At 38.2% G+C, this 22,077-nt stretch overlaps 2 protein-coding genes across 2 annotated transcripts in view; one reads left to right on the plus strand and one right to left on the minus strand.

Annotated features, from left to right (window-relative positions):
• Positions 1–1,556: 1,556 nt before the first annotated feature.
• The window catches only part of LOC130708759 (cyclin-Y-like protein 1), a 33,784-nt gene continuing 13,263 nt past the window's right edge, over positions 1,557–22,077 (minus strand). Inside the window, exons 4-8 of the mRNA XM_057551955.1 lie at positions 14,301–14,336; positions 10,952–11,071; positions 6,966–7,132; positions 3,528–3,690; positions 1,557–1,987 (exon numbers count right to left, since the gene is read on the minus strand). Of these exons, the coding sequence (XP_057407938.1) occupies positions 1,871–1,987; positions 3,528–3,690; positions 6,966–7,132; positions 10,952–11,071; positions 14,301–14,336 (603 nt within the window). The 3' untranslated portion in view covers positions 1,557–1,870. The remainder of the gene's footprint in view (positions 1,988–3,527; positions 3,691–6,965; positions 7,133–10,951; positions 11,072–14,300; positions 14,337–22,077) is intronic.
• LOC130708758 (10 kDa heat shock protein, mitochondrial-like) lies at positions 20,734–21,114 on the plus strand. Its single transcript, XM_057551954.1, has one exon. It carries the CDS (start codon positions 20,791–20,793, stop codon positions 21,097–21,099), a length of 309 nt encoding a protein of 102 aa, XP_057407937.1. The 5' UTR covers positions 20,734–20,790; the 3' UTR covers positions 21,100–21,114.

Consider the following 22,077-nt stretch of genomic DNA (forward strand, 5'->3'; position numbering starts at 1 on the left):
GCTTGCCACAACTAGAGAAAGCCCTCACACAGAAACGACCCAACACGCCATTAAATAAATTAATTAAAAAATAAAAAATAAAAAAATAAAAGCTTAATGTTTAAAATGTACAAAAGTAAATGAGTTTAGAAGAAATTCGATTAAAGTTTCAAGTGATGTTTTGCCAGTCTAGCATTTATACTTCTGCGACAGTGTTCTGGAGTATCCAAGCACACTATATTAAAGCTTAAAATTGTTGTAAGACTTTTGGGACACCTTCTATTTCATCACCGGCTTGTTAATTACTGGACCACCATGTTGGCTGGAATTATGAAAATATCCTTTAATACAAGTATATAACAAAGAGGAAAATCATCACAAAATCAGAAGCACCATTATAGTTAACAAGAAATGCAGCACAGACCCAATAGAAGGCAATAACCTACTTTCTCTGTTTATGATCGCAAACATGCTAATATGCTAATAAGTACTGCCTGCAAAGAATTTGGATGACATGTGTTATTCAGCAGCTTTTTGGTTTAAATTGATTGCCAATAATGACTAGCAGCTTCAATGATATAGTAGGGAGGAAGAACCCTGCAAAACCTAACGATGCTACAACAGTCTGTTCCGAAGTTTGGCTTTATGAGTTGTTAGGAGTCCCATGTTTTTTTTTGTTTGTTTTTGTTTTTTTTGTTTGTTTGTTTGTTTTGTTTTTCTCTTTTTTCTTTTTTTTGTGTTTTTTTTTCTTTTTTTCTTTTTTTTTGTTTTTTTCTTTTTTCTTTATTTGTTTTTTTGTTTTCTTTTTTTTTCTTTTTTTGTTTTTTTGTTTTCTTTTTTTTCTTTTTCCTTGTTTTTTTGTTTTTTTCTTTTTTTTCCTTTTTTTTGGTTTTTTGTTTTTTTCTTTTTTCTTTACTTTTGTGTTTTTGTTTTCTTTTTTTGTTTTCTTTTTTTTGTTTTTGTTTTTTTTTGTTTTTTTTGTTTTTTGTTTTTTCTTCTTTTCTTTTTTTTGTTTTTTTTTGTTTTTTTCTTTTTTTGTTTTTTTTTGTTTTTTTGGTTTTTTTTCTTTTTTGTTTTTTTTTGTTTTTTTGTTTTTTTTTGTTTTTTTGGTTTTTTTTCTTTTTTTGTTTTTTTTTGTTTTTTTTGTTTTTTTTTTGTTTTTTGTGTTTTTTTCTTTTTTTGTTTTTTTTGTTTTTTTTCTTTTTTTTTGTTTTTTTGTTTTTTTTGTTTTTTTTGTTTTTTTTGTTTTTTTTCTTTTTTTGTTTTTTTTTGTTTTTTTTGTTTTTTTTTGTTTTTTTTTGTTTTTTTGGTTTTTTTTCTTTTTTTGTTTTTTTTTGTTTTTTTTGTTTTTTTTTGTTTTTTGTGTTTTTTTGTTTTTTTTTGTTTTTTTTTGTTTTTTTTTTCTTTTTTTGTTTTTTTTTCTTTTTTTGTTTTTTTTTTGGAGTCCCATTTTTTGATGGTAATACTGCACTGATTCTAAAGGAATATGCAGCAGTATGGGACAGTGAGGCAAGAAAAACAGAAGTTATATAGTTAGTGTCTTTAAAGTCTAAAAATTTAAGCTATTAATTAAAAAACCTTACATAGTTCTCAGCTATAAGATAACTGTGCGTAGATTGGGAGCAGATATCTGTGCATGGATTGGGAGCTTTTAGCTTTGGAGTGGTTTTTGTAACTCTGTTTACAATAAAAAGGACAGAAGAGCGTGTTACATTGACGAGGTCCCGTTCTTTCCTATGAGCATAATCTTCGCTTGTCCATGAGTCTCTTGAATTCAATGTCTTTCTTTAAGGTGAAAATACTAACTTTGCTGGTTTCTGAGCAGGAGAGGTGATATTTCTCCAGTCTTTGTTTCGAGGGGTTTATGATGTTACAACCCCTCACTTCTCCCTTAAGAGAGGATGGCATTGGAGCGCTGAATACCAATGAAACTATCAGCGCTGAAAGACCTTCTCATAGCAGCTCTACACACGTCTTTGTATTCGTCGTCACACAATCTGGAAATGGCCTAGGAAAGTCAATCAGGTAGAACATAGGTATAATTAGGGGGAAAAAAAAATGTTCGGACCTTAAAAAAACAAAAAAAGCATCATTGATAAGCCACACATCTACATTCGTTTAGATAGTTCATAGTTACTGCTACTTTGGATAGCTGATATCTACACTAACTGACAATTCCCTAAGGTAATAACCTTTAAGGGCTATGATTAGATTGCTGGGGCAAGGGGTAACTTGCCCTAATAACTTAGAGTTACTTAAAAATTGGGTTCCTAATGATAGGCTCCTAATAGCAATATCATCTGTTACCTACACATGTGATCCTTAAACGTAATGGACATACACTTGGGCAAAATCAGTGTTTACTCAGCTATTCAACTTCTATTCAGTTTTCATTAGTTATTACATACTCTAAGAAAATTTTAATCAGGTAGGTATGTGCTGAAGGTAGGAGAGGTCTAATGACAAGCGCTGAAAGGTGCTATTTCACTTGCACATAAATTATGGTAGAAAAACATATTATTCTAAAGTACCACCAAGGTACCACAGAAAGTATCAATTTTAAATGTGTTCATTTCAGTTGTGAATTTTGCTGTATACCCACCAAAACTCATAAGCCATAAGTATTACTTTGTTCCATGTACGTTACCATTTATATTAAAAACTCATGTACTTTCTACAGCCAGTATCTGAATCCACATTATACCTTCCAAGTATAGGTCTCTCAGGTTAGCCACGGATGCTTTGTCTAATAAACTCATGGGACTGAACTGTGATACACATACACACACACACACACACACACACGAACTGCAAGCTGAGTAAAAAACAGTTAAGAGGGAATTCCCTGGTGGCGCAGTGGTTAAGAATCCGCCTGCCAATGCAGGGGACACGGGTTTGAGCCCTGGTCCGGGAAGATCCCACATGCCGAGGAGCAACTAAGCCCGTGCGCCACAACTACTGACCCTGCGCTCTAGAGCCCGTGCTCTGCAACAAGGGCAGCCACTGCAATGAGAAGCCTGCGCACCGCAATGAAGAGCAGCCCCCGCCCGCCGCAGCTAGAGAAAGCCCGCGTGCAGCAGCGAAGACCCAATGCAGCCATAAATAAATAAATACATTTATTTATTTATTAAAAATATCAAGACAGTAGAAATAGTCCAAAACATCAATTATTAAAAAAAAAAAAAAAGACAGTTAAGAGTGGTAAGTAGATTATGTAGGTACATATGATTAGGGATACAATTTTAAGAAATTATTCATGTATGGTTATATGTAAGTGTAGAGGTTCAAATGGAAAACCATTAAGAACAGATTAAATATGATTTAAAGTATTCTGAATTATGGTTACAGAAGAGACAATTTTTTTTTTTATAATGTGGGATCCCTGTATAAACCATAAAAGACACAGGAAATACGAGGCCAACGGGTCAATAAGCTCTTCAAACTGTTAACAGCTTTCCATTTTCCTAATCACTGCTTAATATAATTTAGCTACAGATGTGGCTTCAGTGGCTGACAGAAAACCCCAGTTAGTGATTTCACAGCCTTACCTCTAAGTTCTGTGCTCTTTCTTTGCTAAGAGGAGGGAATAGAACATTCAGGTTGTTGTCATCTGCTAAGGAGTGAAGGTCAAAGTAGTATTTGGCATACACACTGAAAGGAATATTCATATTAAATTGAAGTAGCTCCAGGACGTGCCTTTCCATCTCATTCCTGGGGGAGGAGGAGAAGACAAAAGCAACACAGGACAATTTTAGTCAACTGGGCTATCTTCAAAAATACCATTCTGAGCTACTAGGATGGCTCTAAATACTGTTTTGAAACAAATAATGGCTACCCAGCTGGATTAATACCCTAATGTTCAAACAAGGTACAGCTATTTGTGGTCCTTTCTGCGTCCCAGCACTTTGAGTCTGGGACAAGGGGGAAGAGGTTATGGCCCTCTTATGCACTCATGCTGCTGACTCAGGGGCTCATTCTTCAGAGTTCCATTAGTGCAGCTGTACGATTCATGCTCCACACTCACTCACAAGGCCCCGCTATAGTGATCAGATGAAAGGAATGATGGATGCTGTTTATTAGCTCTGAAGAACCTGCAGACATTTTCACCGGGCTGAGGACAGGAAGGGGCTCAATGAGGTGAAGACGAGCCAACACAAGGCGTGGGCACATCACCATGGCAACAAATGGGTCCCTCGAGAGCCACTGCTATTATCTCTGAGGGGGGAAAACTCTTGAGGCAACAAGGATTCATCTCAAGTAAATAAATAAATAAGCTACATTCGATGGGAAAGGGAATCCCCCCACCCCCACCCCGTGCATGGGGCTGTGTCAAAGGGCATAATGCAAGTTTCTGTTCACCTTAAAACCTTACTAGGGTGAGTTGTCGTCACCATGACAGGACAGGATGCACTTTTTAAGCTGAGGAAGGCAGTAAGATTATGTCTCAGCTAGACTAAACCCACTTTACGATACGACCTCTGATAGAGCAGTTGTTTCCCCCGGTGTTAGGAGAGCAGCCCAGAATGTTCAGACCTACCGCCCCTTGCCAGGACAGACTGCACACGCCCACAGAGGGCGAATTCAATGAAGTGGGAAAGTAGAGTGCTGGGAGCAGGCTTCTGCTATATGACCATATCCAGCCATTTGCTTGCCAAATGTTTAAGTAAATAAATATAAAATTAGAGTAAATCTTACCACTTTCCACAGCAATCACTTTAGAGAGTTGATTATATAAAAATGATAAATACCCAAACAAACATGCAAGTGGCTTATTTTACAATACATTTGGTTTCTTGGTTTTAAAGTGTTAATATTTTATCCATTGGATAAATCAACAAATGCTCCATGTTCTCCTGTATGGAGAGCAGAGTATGAGCAGAAATGAGGTTTCTCATTTGTTGAACTTTAAACCTAACTGAACCTACTTCCAAAATTAATTTCCTGTTCATACGGCCAGAAGTCTATAGAAATGTAAATCAGATAATGTTTTGATAATCAGCTAATCAGGACTTAATTTACTACAGGAATAAATGCACTTCACTATCTCTTTTATATTTTCTCCACTAATACATTTTAATTGTGTGGAAATACAGTACTTCATAGGATTAACATGTCTATTAATAGAGCTTTAATCACTGAAGAAAAGCATTATGCCTACAGAATATGCATCTTCTGTGTTTTTTGCTGTTTTTAAATGGCTAGGTGGCTGAAGAGCCTACCACTTACAGGCGCAGCAAACTGTCTGAACAGCAGCTGCTCAGTTTAACTTACTCTTTTGAAGGGAAATATATATTTAACAAGACACAGAGATGTTAGAAAGTTTTAAGGAAAAGCTGATAGACAGCAATTTTTCAATTCAGACTCAAAATGAGACCATTACAAATAGTAGTCAACAGCAGAGGGATGAAACAAATGTGTATTAAACACTTTGTTGTAATGCTTTCCAACTCCCAAAGATCATAAACAAAAGCAGCCTATTATAAACATAACTCCTGGTGATTCTCCGTTCTACACAGAAAAGCGTTGTTTAGAATTAGTTTCTTCATAGCTGGACAGTGCCGCCAATGCTCCTGGGCTCAATGTCTATGAACACCCACACGTTTCCCTGCATGTTCTCGGATGTTGTACCTGGAACCAGAGCCCCAGTCAGCTCAGTTGCAGATTCTGAGAAAATTTCAGCTGCCATCATGGCAGGGATGGTGTTCACGATTACAAATTTTCCTTCCTTCAAGGGACCAGTTTAAAGACTGATGATAGTGTTGGTCAACGTCACTTTAGTTTCTGCAACTTCCCAAAGTACTTCTATTCATTTCAAATTCATTATCTGCTGTTACACTGTTTGCTAAGATTGCTACCAGCAATATCACCATGACCACCTGGTTTACATGATCACCAAAGTGGGCATTTTCACCAAAAGCCACTTTGACAGCTACTGACAGTCACTGGTCCCTTCTCTTAGTCACAACTTTCCTCGCTTCAGCTGTAAATATGCACTTTGGTAATTGTGAATTATCTAGAGTAAGGGGCAAAGGTAACAAAAACAAACTCTTGCCCCTGCCTGCCATCTTGATCGGCCTCTGCTGTCCAATATAATCAAGAGGTGTCCTTTCCCATTTTCCTGAATGCCACCCACAAAGACAGGTTCACTGTCAAGCGGGCACTTCGAGAGTCTGCTGGAATTACCTCTCTGGCTCATCCTGCTTCCCACCCTTGGGGCCCTTCACCAGAGCCAGATTGGAAGCCTGGCGTTTCATGCCCATGTGAGCGTGCCATCCGTGAGGAGAACCTGCCTAGTTAACTCAAGGCCCCACAAAGTGCCGCTGTGTTTGCTGAGTGCCCTGGGTGAGGCCCCAGGGATGCTTCCCGGACTACCTGAGAGGTAGGTGTTTCCTAACTCAGCAGACTTTAGGGGAGGAGACAGGAACACAGGGATCTGAAACCTTTATATGTGGCTACCTGTACATCATAGTTTCTGTAACAACAGAACCTCAGATAAAAAGGAGAAAAAGACCAGCAAAAGCAAATACACAATGTGTGACTCAGGTTGAAATTATAACCTGTCAGTAGTCTAGAGGCCCTAAGACCTTAACAGTGGCCACTTGCTTCAAAGACCAGGCATGTGCCCCTTAAAAATGGACTGGACCTGGTAGACAGCTTTAAGAAAGCTGTCAAGTTACTGACTGTACCATGTTGTTCTGGTAGTGAGCTTGTAAAATGTTTGGCAAAAACCACCAGAAAAATAATTTCAATTTATCAAGCAGAATATTACAACAATAACACATCAAGACCTACCAATTAATGAGGGGAAATACAAATTGTTATACTACAGCTAGATAGAAAGAAGTCTGTAATTTTATGTCTATTTCAGCTCTCTGCACAAGGTAACCTTTCTTAAAATGTAACATTTCTTAAAAATGTAAACTTTATGAGAGCAAATGAGGTATTGGAAAATGGTTAGAAAGTTCACGGTAACCTTACAAACTCACATGTCCTCAACTGTAATGTCCTTGAGGATCTGGCAGTAGTCCACATTCCATACAGCCTGATCGTCCCAAAACTTGGAGGCAAGAAGAATGGCTCCCAAAACAATTCTTTTCCAGTTAGTGGGGCAAATGTCGATCTCAGCATAAGTTAAAAGCCTTTCTAAGTAAACCTGCAAAAGTAGAGCACTGATCTTTGATTTTAGTTCAGTTTAAGTGCTGTGATAAGAATTGTTAGGAATGACAGATTTCATCTCTTTTTGACACCCCTTTTATTCCTAGGTTCTACAAAGACTTTGCTCAGCCAAGCCAAGGCCAGAGGCCAGGTCACAGTTGTAAGTCAGATATTTCTGTTAGTCTGATATTTCTACTCTGCCCGTGTGAATTTCCAACCCAATTTTGGTCACAGGAATGAAAGGACATCTCAGCAAAGGGCATTCTAAAGACACGCATTGTGTTATTACCTTCCCACTTGTCAAGGGCAGCACATACAGCCCAGTGTCGACTTCAGCTGTTCAGTAAATGCTTGAGTGCCTATCACGTGCAATGTTAACTACAAGACTGGTGGTGGTTGCATGGCGATTTTACATAACGCTTGAGTGTGTAAAATTCTGGTAAGACTGAGCACATCTTTACCTTCTCTTCAGAGTCACCAGTCCTTTTGTGGCATGAACTTGAAGATAAAAACGGGTGGTCAAGAGAGCCTCCCAGTGGCTGCTGCGTGGCACAGCAGGACAGGCAGTACAAAGGGGCTTGACAGCTGGCAAGTATTCCCATATTTTAGTGCCTTTTTAAGGAACACACATGCATACAAAGGGTAGTCCTTTTCATATCCCCAATTTTTCACATCTCCATTATCATTTCATTATTCATTTCTGTCTTACATAATCTGCAGCTTAGTCAATTCTTTTGGTTTTAAGGTGGGAAGACCTGCCTGTGTCTGTATCCCTGGGGCTCCTCTAAACCTGCCGGTTTGTGAGATGATTTCATGGTTTCTTTCACATGTATCAAATGTCTACCCTACAAAGAACTGGATGGAGTTAACAGCTGAGCAAAGATTAGAGAGGTAAGCTGTGATTTGTTGTTACCTCTGTAGAAGAGTGTATATGCCATTTGACAAAAAGAAAAATGTCCAGTTTTAAAGAGTCTGTTTACTCTCTGAAGGGTTATCAGATTGACAGCTCAGATTCGCCCATGCCCTCCAAACTCTACTGTGTTTTCAAACACGGGTATTGAGATTATATGTTCTTAGTGAAATTCGGCTCCCATTCCCCAAAGAACTCAGCACTCTCTAGTACCCTAAGAACGACTCTCCCCGCAAGGTTCAACTCTCTACTTTATGGGACTAATCAGAGGCACTGAAACGACACTGGCAATCTCTCAACTTCCTCTCACCTTTGTACTGGCAAACTTGGTACACGTGCCGATATTCATTTATCCCACTTGCCCTCCTGTCTCGGAGGAAGCGAGATTTCTTTCTTTTCACTGAAGCTAACTCTCCTATGAATGAAGTTGATCCCACCTCACTTCTGCAGAGCACTGTGCCCACAGTTAGTCTCTTTTTGAACAACTTCTCCCTCTCTGTCAGAGGCTTCCTCCAGTGTGAATGCTTCCATGTCCCCAGCCTGTCCCCCACTGCCCCTCGACGGCGTCCTCAGGGCTGAGGCCAGCTCCTCATCTCCCATCCTCTCCTTAACCCACTTCAGTCAGCCTCCTGCTGCTACCACTCTACAGAGACTACTCTTGCCGTGGTCACCGGTGCCTTCACACAAACCACCCAGAGCTCTTTGTCCCAGAGCTCCACTCCCCAGGCCTTCCCTCATAAATGAAAGAGCACTGCCACACGCCCAGTCGCTGAGACCAAACACCTGCACTTGAGTGTATCCTGCTCCAATCTGTTAGAACTTCTTGTTATCTCTACCTTCACTGGTACCCTGACCGCTTTTCTGTCTGTCACTTCTGACTTGTATCGCTGCCACTGCCTAACTTCTCTGCCTCCCAACAGACTACAGTCTGTTCTCCCCAAAGCAGCCAGGAGAGCCTCTTAAATTAAGAGTACTTTATGCGCCTGCTCCAGATCTGCCAGAGGTTTCCCATCAAACAAATACCTTCTTCCCGTGGCCTGCAAGTTACGAGGCCCTGTCCGGTACGGCCTTGTCCTTCCGTGACCTCATCACCTATGCTCTTTCCCTCATTCCCCGCTCGGATCACAATGGCCACCTTGCTTTTCCTTGAACACACAGAACAAGTTCCTGTCTCAGAGCCTTGCACTTGTCCCCTCTGCCCGTAATGCCAGCGTACCTGATCTTCCTCAGTTCAGCCAGGTCCTGGGTTCAAACATTACCTCTTTAAAGAGGCTCTTCCTGAGCTTTCTAGTAAGCCCCTCTAATCACTTTATCCCTTTACCTTGCTTTCTCTTCATGGTTTTTACCACTACTTGAAATAGTCATCTTTTAAAAAACACTCATTAAAAAAAAACACTTATACTTTGCTATACACCTGAAACTAGCACAACACTGTAAATCAACTGTACTCCGATTAAAAAAAAAAAAAAAAAAAAAATTGACGTCTTCCACACTTGCTCCATAAAGGCAAGAACTTTATTTATCCAACTTGTTCTCTCCTCCACCCCCCACATGTAGAAAAGTGACACAGAGTAGGTATTCAGTGACATGGTATTTATGACATGAGCAACTTCTTGGTAGCATTTAGCGTTTGGACCATACTCTCCTTCTTGAACCTCTCCTGGTGTCTCTTAGGGTTCTCTGCTGGGTTTCCTACCACTGTAGCCACTCCTCTGGGGATCTGTCCCTTAAGTGCTGACAGTCCCTACAGATCTATCTTCTACCCACTTTTTATTTTACATACTTTCTCTGCATTTGAACAGCTACACTTAATTCCCTCCCTCTAGCTCAGATTCATGCTCCAATCCCATATATTCAAATGATTACTAGACACTGCCATTCTGCTGTCTCGCAGGTACATCAAGCTTAACTTGTCTACAAAGAAATGCCCCTCTTCCAACCCAAATACTCTCCTTCCTGCATTTCCTAGCTCTCCATATGCAAGCACCATTCCTGCCTCTCTCAAGCATGTGCTAAGCACTCCAAGTGGCCTGTAGCTCCAAGAAAAGGCCTGTGTCTGATCCAGTACCCACTGAGGGGTCTCTTTTCAAAAGGACAAGCCTCCTGTCCTAAATTCTGCCTTGATAGGAGCAGGCAGTGAGTGGCCTAAGTATTCCTTCCCTGCAGACCACGCAGCTGACTTTCCCCCCTACAGGTTTGCTATAGGGAGGAGTAAAACAATCCCAACTACCTCTCACTTGAATATGATTTATTATTCAAATGATAAAATCTTACCATAGGAATTAGGAATGGATGACAAAAAGGTCCTTACACAGCTGTAGCTTAGCAGGCTAACTAGAGTAAAGCCTTCTGAAGTCCTACTGGCACCCTAGTCCTGGGCAACTTCACATGCAGGCAATAAGAGGACAGCAGGGATGGTTAACACCATTATCCATTATCCAAGGAACAGAGAACTGAGGGCAGTAGTTCTCAAACAGGACACACATCAGAACTGCCTAGGCAGTACAGTCTGGGACTCAGCTTCAAACTACCCGGAACCTGTTTCTGCCTGTGGACCAGAGCGTTCAGTTATTGCCCCGCCCTACCACCACAACATGCGTCGTCTGTGTGTGCGCGTGTGCACTGTGCATGCATGTGTCCCCTCAGGTGTGGAAGGAGAAACCAGAAATCTCTCCTGCTGCCTTTAATAGCAATTGTTTTGTGATGAGAAAAGCAATGGCAACATTTTAAATCATAATGATTATTAAAGCTCAAATGTGTATACTTTACTTTCTTTTGACAGGTTTCTCTTAATAAAGTTCTAATGATCATTTCAGGAACCTACTTTCATTTGGGAAAAACAGGACCATACCATGTGTACAAGACAGAAATTTCTACAGATGCTTTATGAAAGAAAAAATATCTTACCAAAGTTACTACTGCACTTTCAGCAGTTAGCTGTGCGGCACTACAAAGAGTATGAACAAATCTGTAAATGACTTTGTGTTCAGGATCATGCTCGAAGTATTCCTCTGGAATCTTTTCTCGCTGAAAGGAGAAAAAATGCAATCTATGTATCCATGGAAGAAAAATACTTAAAAGTACCCTTAAGATAGCAGTCTTCACACTTGGGCCCACGTGCCCCTTAAAATAATTTTGGTTGGGTGACATGTCTTGTAGTCTTTTAAATATAAACAATGGGATCCTAAAATACCACAGTGATCCAGTACTCACCACCATTCATTAAAGAAAAATACAGGCACAACCGCAGAAAATTTATGTATTTCCACGTTCCTCCCCACAGAATTCTAACCAAATGTAAACTATTGGGTTGGCCAAAAAGTTCATTTGGTTTTAAGTAAAAATAAAAGACACAGTTTTCATTTTCACCAAGCATTTTATTGAACAATATATTCACTAACCAAACAAACTTTTTGGCCAACCCAATATTTTTAGGCTCAGAAGTCTTGCTGATCACCATATGTCATACTTTTCTGTAATCAACTTTGAAAACACATTTCCAGTGTCCTGTAACCATAAGGCTCGAAGGATGTGCTGTCCTGTACAGCAGTCGCCAGCCACGTGTGGCTACAGAGCACCCGAAGAAGTGAATTTTAAAACTTTGTCATTTTAATTCGTTTAAAATTTAAACAGGTTTCTAATTTTCTTCTTAGAGGCCTTATCATATTAGGTTTATTTACAAATATTTATATTGTTTGATGCTATGGAAAATCATCCTTTAAAAAGATACATTTTCTGTTACTTGGGTATGTTTACTTACCTGCTCACTATTCATACAAAGTGCAACTCGGTTCATATCCATCAACCCCTTATACAACACGCCTTCGGGAAAATGACTAGACACAACATGGCGTGGGGAAGAAGACTTAAAGGAAGATGAATTTGACTTCGAGCTGGAGGAAGTAATTTTCTTCTAGTACTTAATTTCAAAGCAAATCAGCATGAAATAAACACAACTGTATAAGAGAAAAATACCACTTCAATAAAACTGACACTTACTGTGAGTGGATGTAATCTCTCATCAAAAATATCCAAGGATCTATCTGCATCTCTATAAAATAAGAATGTGCATTTAAAAAATTAATTCAGGAGTTACTATCTTAGTAAAATATCTGCTAGGAGTAGAGAGAGGGGTAGAGGAAGCTTAACCTTCAACAAAGCAAACAGTTTTATAAATTCTTCTCCTGGATTCCACCCTTAGAAAGGTTTCCTGACCTATTTTTACTCAGCACATCAAGTTCCGTGAACTCTTTTCTACAACAACCAGCCAGAGTTGCCTCTATAAGCACTGACCCTCCCTAACAGGCAATGCTAGTAAACCAATATATTTTCACTCCTCTAACCTCACACTGGAATATGCAAGAACATTTTATAAAGCAGTGGTGGTGGGCAATAAATTCTTCTAACTTCAATCAATGTGAATATGAGATTCATGGTTTTTTCCCGTTTTTTTCTCTTTAGTTCTTTATATTCTTATTGTGTATTTCTTCTTGTCTCTTTTAAATAGTTTGAGTTAAAAATGTAATTGTCTTTTTATTTTAAAAGAAACCAGGCTTTTTAATTTAAAATTTCACCACACTAATACACTGCGCTCATTTGAACAGCGGTTCTCTAAATGTGGTCTGCAGGCCTCTGGGATTCTCCCCTATCCCCTCCTTCAGGAGGCCCAAGAGGTCAAAACTGCTTTTATAAGAATACTAAGACACTACCTGCCCTTCACATTGTGTGACATTTGCTATGGATGTATAAAAGCAAAAGTGGGTAAAACTGCTGGTTTCTGAGCATGAATCAAGGCAGTGGTACCAAACTGAATTAGAAGTCATTCAATTAGTCACTGCCACTTGCAGTTAAAAATCTGCTTTAAGAACATCCTTGATAAAAGAGTAAAAATTAATAGTGTTCTTAAACCTTGGTCCTTCTTTTTAATATTCTGAATAAGTGGAAAGTATGCATTAAGCACTTTTACATACTGAAATATGGCTGTGTTAAAGGAAAAGTACTTGTGACTTGGCGGTAAGTCATTTTTTTCATAGAACATCATCTTTATTTGAAACACTTTTTTCATCGAACACCATCGTTATCTGAATGTACAACTGACACAGTCATTCTTTCAAAAATGAACAAAGTGAGCCTGTCACTTCAAGAAAAATAACTCTAAAGTTATTTGTTGCCAATGATAAAATTCAAGCCATCAAGCTAAAAATATCAGGATTTTTGGAAAACTTCTACCTTCTATTGTGAACTTGACAACTTCTCAACACTGAAAAGACTTTTCTGGTAAGACTGGTGGTGATACTAATAACAAAAGTGAGTTTTTGACACTGTCTAAAGAAATGTGAACCAATACTTTCCAAATGACCAACGTATAATATTATAAAGTCAGGTACAGGTAAAAAGATCTACTCAGTATGCATGACAGATCAATGGGTATTAATTTAACATAGTATTTATTACAAGTTCATTGATATGATTTAGAATTCCATTTTAACTAATTTAAGAAACTAGCACATGCAGACTTTTGGTACAGTATCAAAGAATATACCAAATTATCTGAAGGCTTTAAAAATACATCTTTTTCCAACTATATATCTGCAAGCGGCTGGATCTTCTTCATAGTGTTTCTTCAAAACAAATGACTGAAGACAGAATAGATATGAGAATCAGCTGCCTTCTATTAAGGAGATACTTTTCTCTCAATATTTTTTGTTGTGGAAAATAGTTATTATTCATTAAAAAAAAATGACTTATGTTAAACACTGGGGTTCCCAATCAGGGGTGATTTCGTCCCCCAGGGGACTTCTGGCCATGGCTGGAGACAGTTTTGGTTGTCGTAATGTGGAGGGAAGAAGGTGCTACTGGCATCTAGTGAGTAGAGGCCAAGGGTGCTGCTATATATCCTATAACACACAGGACAACACCCCACAACAAAGCATTATCTAGCTCAAAATTTCAATAGTGCTAAGGCAAACCCTGTTTTAACATACAATGGATTTAATTTTTTAAATTCTCAATTTCAATTTCTAATACAGTAAATTATCAATATAACCCATATAAACAAATACTCTTTGGGATGCTCAGTAACCTAAGAATTAAGGGTCCTAAGATAAAAATAAATGATTCACTTCTATATTGTAATAAAAGCACTCTAATAATAAAAGCTTATGCCAGTAACATCTATAGTTATTACCTAACACTAAACTTGATACCTTGTAAATTAATTAGCTGGAATAACAAGATAGGTTTTAAAAGAGCTCACCTGTTCTTTATGTGGTAATATATTGCTAAGGTCATACTGTGGAGGAAAAAAAATACATTGTAATAACTGATTTTTATCATATCAGGCCTGAAGACATTTTTAAAAAGGGGTTAGCAAGGAGGGAAGACCTTCCAGAGGCCCAGTGGCCCCGAAATCCTCTAATTCAGAACAGTACCACATGGGTGCTTTCCCCCTTGTTTTAGGTTCTTCAGCTTTTAGCAAAATTAGGAGACCCAAAATGCTAGATATGCTGTTAGAAGGCATGTTTTGGTTGATTATTATAATATATAAATTATTACATATTTCCCCTGTCATTTGTCCTTCTACCCACAAAACCTTCTGTCCTGTACAAGTTATATCTATCTATACACATGCTTAAATTTAAGCCATATAGTAGTTGTTTGTGTGTGGGGGTGTGTGTGTGTGTGTGTGTGGTTTTTTTGTTAGCCCCTGCATTTCAGTTGATTTAGTTCGCTATCCACCTACCCATCCGTTTTCCATTATTTCCCTAAAAGTAAATAATAAAAGTGCTCTATACCAAATTGATTTAAAATCACTTTTACATAATTATTAGAAAATTTAATAGCAAAATTTTATAGCCACAAAACTGATAGGTCTAGCTATCCTGAAATAAGCAGTGCTAATAATACAGCATAATACTACACAGTATACTATTAATGACAGGTATTTCCAAATTATTTTAAATAAAGTATTAACGAACAGATAGATACAAGTCCTTAGGTAGTCTTTTTTAAGTTACTATAGTCCTAAGTTATTCACAGCTGTTGTATATTAGGCAACAAAGGGGTTCTCTGGTTAAGTTATATGCTCCCCTTTGTTCTCAGTGTCTAAAATGAAACTCAAAATAATTGAGGGAAGGCAAATCTGAATTTTATATTAGGTCTATAGAATCTTAGCACTTGTATAAAGGCCTGTAACACCGTTAGCATCAAAGATGGATACTTCTATAGTGCTTCAAAGTTTCATCTTCAAATTGATTTTAAAATCACAGCATTAGAAGTTTTATGATGGAAAGGACCACTGAACCGTAGATGACATTTAATTAAACAACCCATTTTACAGATAAGGGAACCAAGGTTTAAAACTGACTTACCTAAGGTCCCACTAATTATCAGAAGCAGTTCTCTTTCTCCTGCCCTCTAACCAAATAGTGGCTCCCAAGCTCAGCTGCACACTGGGATCATCTGAGAAGCTTTAAAAACTGCCTGGCTTCTGCTTCAAGATGTTCTGATTTAACCGGCACTGGGTATGACTTGGGCATCAGGACTGTTTTTAAAGATCCCCAGATGACTGCAGCGTGCAGCAAAGTTTAGGGATGAATGAGTTAGGGTTAAGATCGGAGAATCACTCGGGATGCTTTTGTCCATATAATCATGCTTCACATCATTCCCCATCTTGTCAAAAGGTGTGTGTGCGTGGGTGAGAGAGAGACAGACAGACAGACACACAGACACTGTGTCTTGGAGGCGGGGGCAGGCGGGTGGACTTTGTGCATCCAGAAACATATATCTTGAAAAGTTGCATAAGTGATTCTAATAAGGCTCACCTACCCCACTGAGAACAACTACCCCACTGAAAACTAACCCCATGATAAACATTTTCAAAATCATTCCTAAAAGCCAATTGGCCCTATTAATTTTCTCAGTAAACCTTTATTTCACCAATAATGAATGTGATGAATGATCATTTTTAAAACTTCATGAGAGCAAATTAAAATTTACTGTACTTCCAAAAATTAGACTAGGTCGGGAAAAAAAAGGATGAAACCTACTTGTCTGAGCAAGGTTAATCTTTTTTTTTTTTTTAATTTTATTTAATTTTACTTATTTTTGGCTGCATGGGGTCTTTGTTACTGCGCGCGGGCTTTCTCTAGTTGCCAAGAGCGGGGGCTGCTCTTTGTCGTGGTGCGCGGCCTTCTCACTGTGGTGGCTTCTCTTGTTGCACAGCACGGGCTCTAGGTGCGTGGGCTTCAGTAGTTGTGGCACACGGGCTCAGTAGCTGTGGCTCGTGGGCTCTACGGCACAGGCTCAGTAGTTGGGGCGCACGGGTTTAATTGCTCTGCGGCATGTGGGATCTTCCCAGACCAGGGCTCGAACCTGTGTCCCCTGCGTTGGCAGGCAGATTCTTAACCACTACACCACCAAGGAAGTCCCTGAGCAAGGTTAACCTTCAAAGTACTTTTGAATTATATACTGGACATCAGACTCTTTTGAATTCAAAAGAAGCTGCGACTCTAGCCAAAGTAGAGTGGTTTTTGTACCCACAGATTCAGTGTCTTGGCTGAATAAAAACATTCAGTGATGATGTGATAAGTGCCCAAACTCAGGACTTTAGAGATGGGGCTCAGTTTTTGCTGTAACATGATTTGACTGCAACTATTATTGTAAGCAAGAGAGGAAAGTTACATTACTATGACTGTGAACTTGCTGTCTTTAATTAAAGTAGAAGTTACTGATAATTTAAATAGCTAAAAAAAAAGCTGGCACATTAAAAACCAATTAAAAATATAATTAGCTTATAAAATTAAGACAACAAATAAAATTAAGGATAAGGACATTAATATTTTCAAATAGCATTTCCCAAACTGTGTTCTGGAAAATCAACATTCATATCCTAAGGAGATGTTAATGTTTCGTGGACAACCGCGAGGGAGGAGGCAAGAAGCTCTGCATCCCGTTTGGTTTTTTTCTCTTAAATAAGCTTGAAAGGTTCATCATTAGGGTGTTTTGAAAGTGCATCTCCAATTGTGGACTATGAGGTGCTCCCAGAAATTAAAGAATAGTTTCCATCATCATGACACTGTTCGTGTCTCCTTAAGTATAAGCCTGACCACAGCCATGTTTCCGAAACCTCACCTCTTTTATTGTTCTCTGCTGTGATTGATACAGTGTGTTGGAGATATATTTATATATATAAACAAAAATTAAATGTGTCTATTAAGTTAAAACCTCAGTTGAACAAATTTCATCTACAAAGAAATTAAGCTTGAGTGTGTATTTCTAAAGACTGGTTTGATATATTCTCCCCCTCTTTGGGGGACAGGAAAGAGAAGTAAAATTTCATACAGAAATAGTGCAGGAAAAAAAAAAAAGCACAGTGGGATAAATCTGACAAAATCCAATTAAATTTAAATGCAGATTCGCTTTGGTGCCAGTAGGGGACAAGCTGTTCCTTCTTCTAAGAGTAGCTTCCAAAGTAGGATACATTGTTTGAGGACTACAACTCATAAAGAAATAATTTTTTCTAGAAATAGCCAATAAAAAGTACCTCTCTTTCTCATTATGTTCAACAATGGCTTAACAACAGAAATGCGTCAAATAAAGATTTATACTTTTTCTGGGATTTCTTATTTGCTAACTGGCTTTCCCTTCTATCATGCGCTCTAAGATTAAAATGGAAACTGAAAATTCATATTTAGGTCCTTGAAATCAATCTATAGTTGACACCAGTTTTTTAACCTGATCACTGAAAAGGACAATTCAAATGAATGAAATTATGTATGGCTAGGATGCTTTTAGCGATAAGGGGGTCTGTCACTCAGCCCTTGGCAACCTAGTTGTACTCACCGGTTTACTGTGGTTCTAAGATTAGGCTGGCTGACTGTGCTGTCATCTAGAAATATTGTTGAGCATGAGTTATACTTTTTAGTAAGCTGCCCTGGAGATACCTGAAGGGGAAGGGAAATAGAAGAAAATGTCACAGTAAGTTAAACCTATAAAGTGTGTTTTTTTCCCTTGGTTAAAATGTCAAACGATAAAGCATTAAGATTTTTCTTACACTCCATGAACTGCCTGAGTGTGATATCATGTGCAGCTCTATGGGAAACCTCTATACTCTGACTTCCACAGACGAGCTTTGAGAAATAGGTTATAAAATGCTGCCTTGATATAGTACCTATAATCAAACCTGGCAAGCGCCTATTATAAATTACCTTTATAATAATGTAAAAAGTTTAGAATAAGATTTCAGGGTTTTTTCCTTAAGCAATGAAATGCAGCTGAGATTTCCTATTTCTATTCATTTACTACAATAAAACGTAATGCTTTATGTGATACCGATGTAGGAGCATTTCACTGCAGTAAATGAACACCAAGAATAAATGTATTAGTTCAGGAGACAGTGTGACGAAACAAACGTTTTCGAATCAGAGGCTGGGCATGCCAGGGCTGCTCTATCACTAAAAAGCTGGGGGCCATAAGTCTCTCTGGGCCTCAACTTCCTTATCTGGAGGACAAAAAGGTACTGCTTAAAGATTCTCTCGCATCCAAAAAAAACGGATAAAACAACTCTGAGAATTTAACTTCTCACTTCATGTTTAAGTAAGACTGCCATGACATTACTCAAGTGAGAACCTCAGAGAATACTTGCCATTCATTTCAAAATTGTACTAATTCTGTTCTACGTGTTATTTGACCTCCTGCCTCACCCATGCTGCTCTCTGCCTGCAGTGCCTTTTTCTTCCTCCTGTCCCAGCAAGCTTGACCCCATCTTCCTCTAGGATCCCTCTGCCAGCAGGCACACCACAACACTTCTCGCTTTCTGCACACTCACACGTCTAATTTACCAACTGTTCCATGGTCTCAGCTGCTTGCATAGTACCACCCTCTTTAGTAAACAAGCTTCTCCAGGTTAGGAAGATTCTTCTCCTACCTCCAGCTACTGAGCACAGAATCTGGGACAAATTAGGATTCAACAAGTGTTTGAGAAATTATTTAAGATCAGTTACAACTGGAGGTAAATCTTACTAAAGATACAAATTCGTGAGAATTTATCTACAGTGGTGTTGGATAGGTGACAAAGAACTTTTTGAGACCCTCTAGAGAATGAACTATCTTTAAAACACTTTAGAAGTATCCATTTATTTGTGAAGAGCCCATGAACACGGCAATAGTCAAATACTAAAATGGCCTAAACTATGTTAGGACAACTCTCTTCCTTAAAGTAAGGCCAATAACCAAATCCCAATCACTGAAAGCCACTGGAAGGAAGAGTAGCATTCTTTAATACCACAGAATACAAACAATTTTAAAGCTGGGTTTTGTTTTTGGTTTTTGTTTGTTTACTAATTCAGATGAGCCTTCCTTCCTCCTATTAATATCAAACAGTTTTCACCATGCTGTCACACTCTCCCATCAATGTCCTCCACAAATACATGAAAGGTGAGGCAGGGAGAAAATCTAGTTGATGCTTTTTAAAATACAGAGCATTTAAATAAAAATTGCCAGTATCCAATAATCAGAAATATCCAAATGGCATATATAAAACACCATTTTGCTTGTTTCAGATGCTTTATGCAAAGCCACTTATTCCTTATTAACAAAAAGTTCTAGATGTAACATATTTGAAAAGTATCACTATTTGGAAGACTAATTTCTCCTTCAAGCTAGAAATGTTTTAAACTAAAACTCTGATATGGTCCTTAAGCTATTTGGTTAATGTGTAATTTTAGAATCTCAAAAAACAGATACAGCATGAAAAATGAAAATTCACTCATTCAAATACTTTGATTCTAAACGAAGCAGGTTATCTTTTAAGGTCACTACTATTAGGGTATAATATGACATACACTACACGTAATAAAAGTCAATTCTGACCAAAAATCTATATATATGAGGGGAATAAAAATAGTAAGGAAATGTACCAAAATATAGACTAGTTGGTAGAGCTTTGGGTGCGATTTATCCTGTTTTCCTCTATTAAAAACTTTTTTTTCTATTATGAATGTATATTGATTTGTCTTTGGAAATATTACTGCTAAAACATTTAAAATTTTTAATTAGATGTGGTCTATAGTCCTACGGGGGCTCATTTAATGTATCAGCAACTTACAGTCTACTGGCTCGATCCTACAAAAGAAACACTTCCACAGGCCTACTCCTGAAACTATTCAAACTTTCCAGCATCTAGTGTTCACTAAAGGATGGCAGAATTGAAGCCTCTGAGCAAAGCCTAGATATGTTAGCTGCCAGCAGATTACTTTCCTCTCATCTTGCTTGAAAATTTAAGATAACTGTCCTTGATGATTAAAGCCTTACCATTGCTGGCTCACAACCTCAATAAACTGCACTGACACACATAAGGGTATAAAATGCAAATACAAAAAAAAAAAAACAAGTAGCAAAAAACACTACTGACAGTTTAATGTTCATAGGTATTATTTCAATTGGTCACTGAAGAAGAGTATTTATCTTCATTCAGCACTAAGGACAAAATACATGGACTTTTACAATCTTTATAAGGGGAAAGGTTGCTTAGTAGACTTCAGGTTTAATGGTGAAGACTAGAAAATAATCATACCTAGGAGGCTAGTAAGTAACAACCCTCAAAGCTTATCATTAAAGGTCAAGTACCTGTTGAAATCCTGCCCCCACCCAATGACTCTTCCCACTGTGCCTACTGCCTCTGATTTTAACCCATTAAAAGAATAAAGCTGGAGAGAGCGAGAGTACGAAGTGCGGCAACCCGAGTCATGGCAGGACAGGCATTTAGAAAGTTTCTTCCCCTCTTTGACCGAGTATTAGTTGAAAGAAGTGCACCCGAAGTTGTAACCAAAGGAGGCATTATGCTTCCAGAAAAATCGCAAGGAAAAGTATTGCAAGCAATGGTAGTAGCTGTTGGATCAGGCTCTAAAGGAAAGGGTGGAGAGATTCAACCAGTTAGTGTGAAAGTTGGAGATAAAGTTCTTCTCCCAGAATATGGAGGCACCAAAGTAGTTCTAGATGACAAGGATTATTTCTTATTTAGAGATGGTGACATTCTTGGAAACTATGTCGACTAAAATAAGTCACTATTGAAATGGCATCACGTGAAGCTACCTGTTCCCCCAATGGCATCACGTGAAGCTGCCACTGAAGTTCTGAAATCTTTCATCCTGTAAATAATTTCCGTGTTTCTTTTATAATAAAGTAATGATATCCAAACTAATGATATTCAGTGTCTCTGAAATTTAGTTTTCTCTGTATTGATTTAAACATTCCCAAATAAAAGTATATAAATGAAAAAAAAAAAGAGAATAAAGCTGAAGTTCACTTTTTTCTTCACCCTTTTCACAAGTTTTGGATACGTTTATTAAGAATCAATGACTTTAACTGAAAAGTCCGTAATACTCCATCTATGTTGCACATTAATGGACAATATGGTAGGGTGAGTGGTTTGAATAGAATTCATACTCCAGGCCTTAGTAGAAAAGTATAATATTCTAATTATAGGTATAATCAAAAATATTGTCTGAATTAATATCGTTAATTATATTGAATTAAACTTCAAACTCAGAACCTATATTCAAAGAATAAATCTAAGTTTGAGTAGACTGACCACAAATCTATTTCCTCTCCCCCTTCTTTCAGATATCATCTCAGTAGAATTAAAGGCATTTTTTAAAAAAGCTATACATAAGACAGGATAAACAGCAGATGATTTTTAATGTTTGAAAGGTGAAAAGACTAGATAAAGGAGTGGTAACTGACATGGCAGAACAGAGGAAGCACAACCTTGGTACCTACAGAGAGTGACTAGGACAGGAACAAGAAAACCAGTTTGTCTTACAGAACCCAAGGCAGGCTCAGAGTTCAGAGGCGTGGTCCCCAAATCCTTGCAGTGAGGCCCATCAGTTAACGAGTTGTCCAAGTGATGCTTCCAATTAGATCTTAACAGACAGCCAAGGACCATCACACGTTTGAGGGAAGCCCCCAACAAGTAAGAGATCAAAACAGGAAGAAGGAATGGGACTTCCCTGGTGGCGCAGTGGTTAAGAATC

Source organism: Balaenoptera acutorostrata, chromosome 8 (assembly GCF_949987535.1).
Source record: "Balaenoptera acutorostrata chromosome 8, mBalAcu1.1, whole genome shotgun sequence".
Classification (NCBI taxonomy): Eukaryota; Metazoa; Chordata; class Mammalia; order Artiodactyla; family Balaenopteridae; genus Balaenoptera; species Balaenoptera acutorostrata.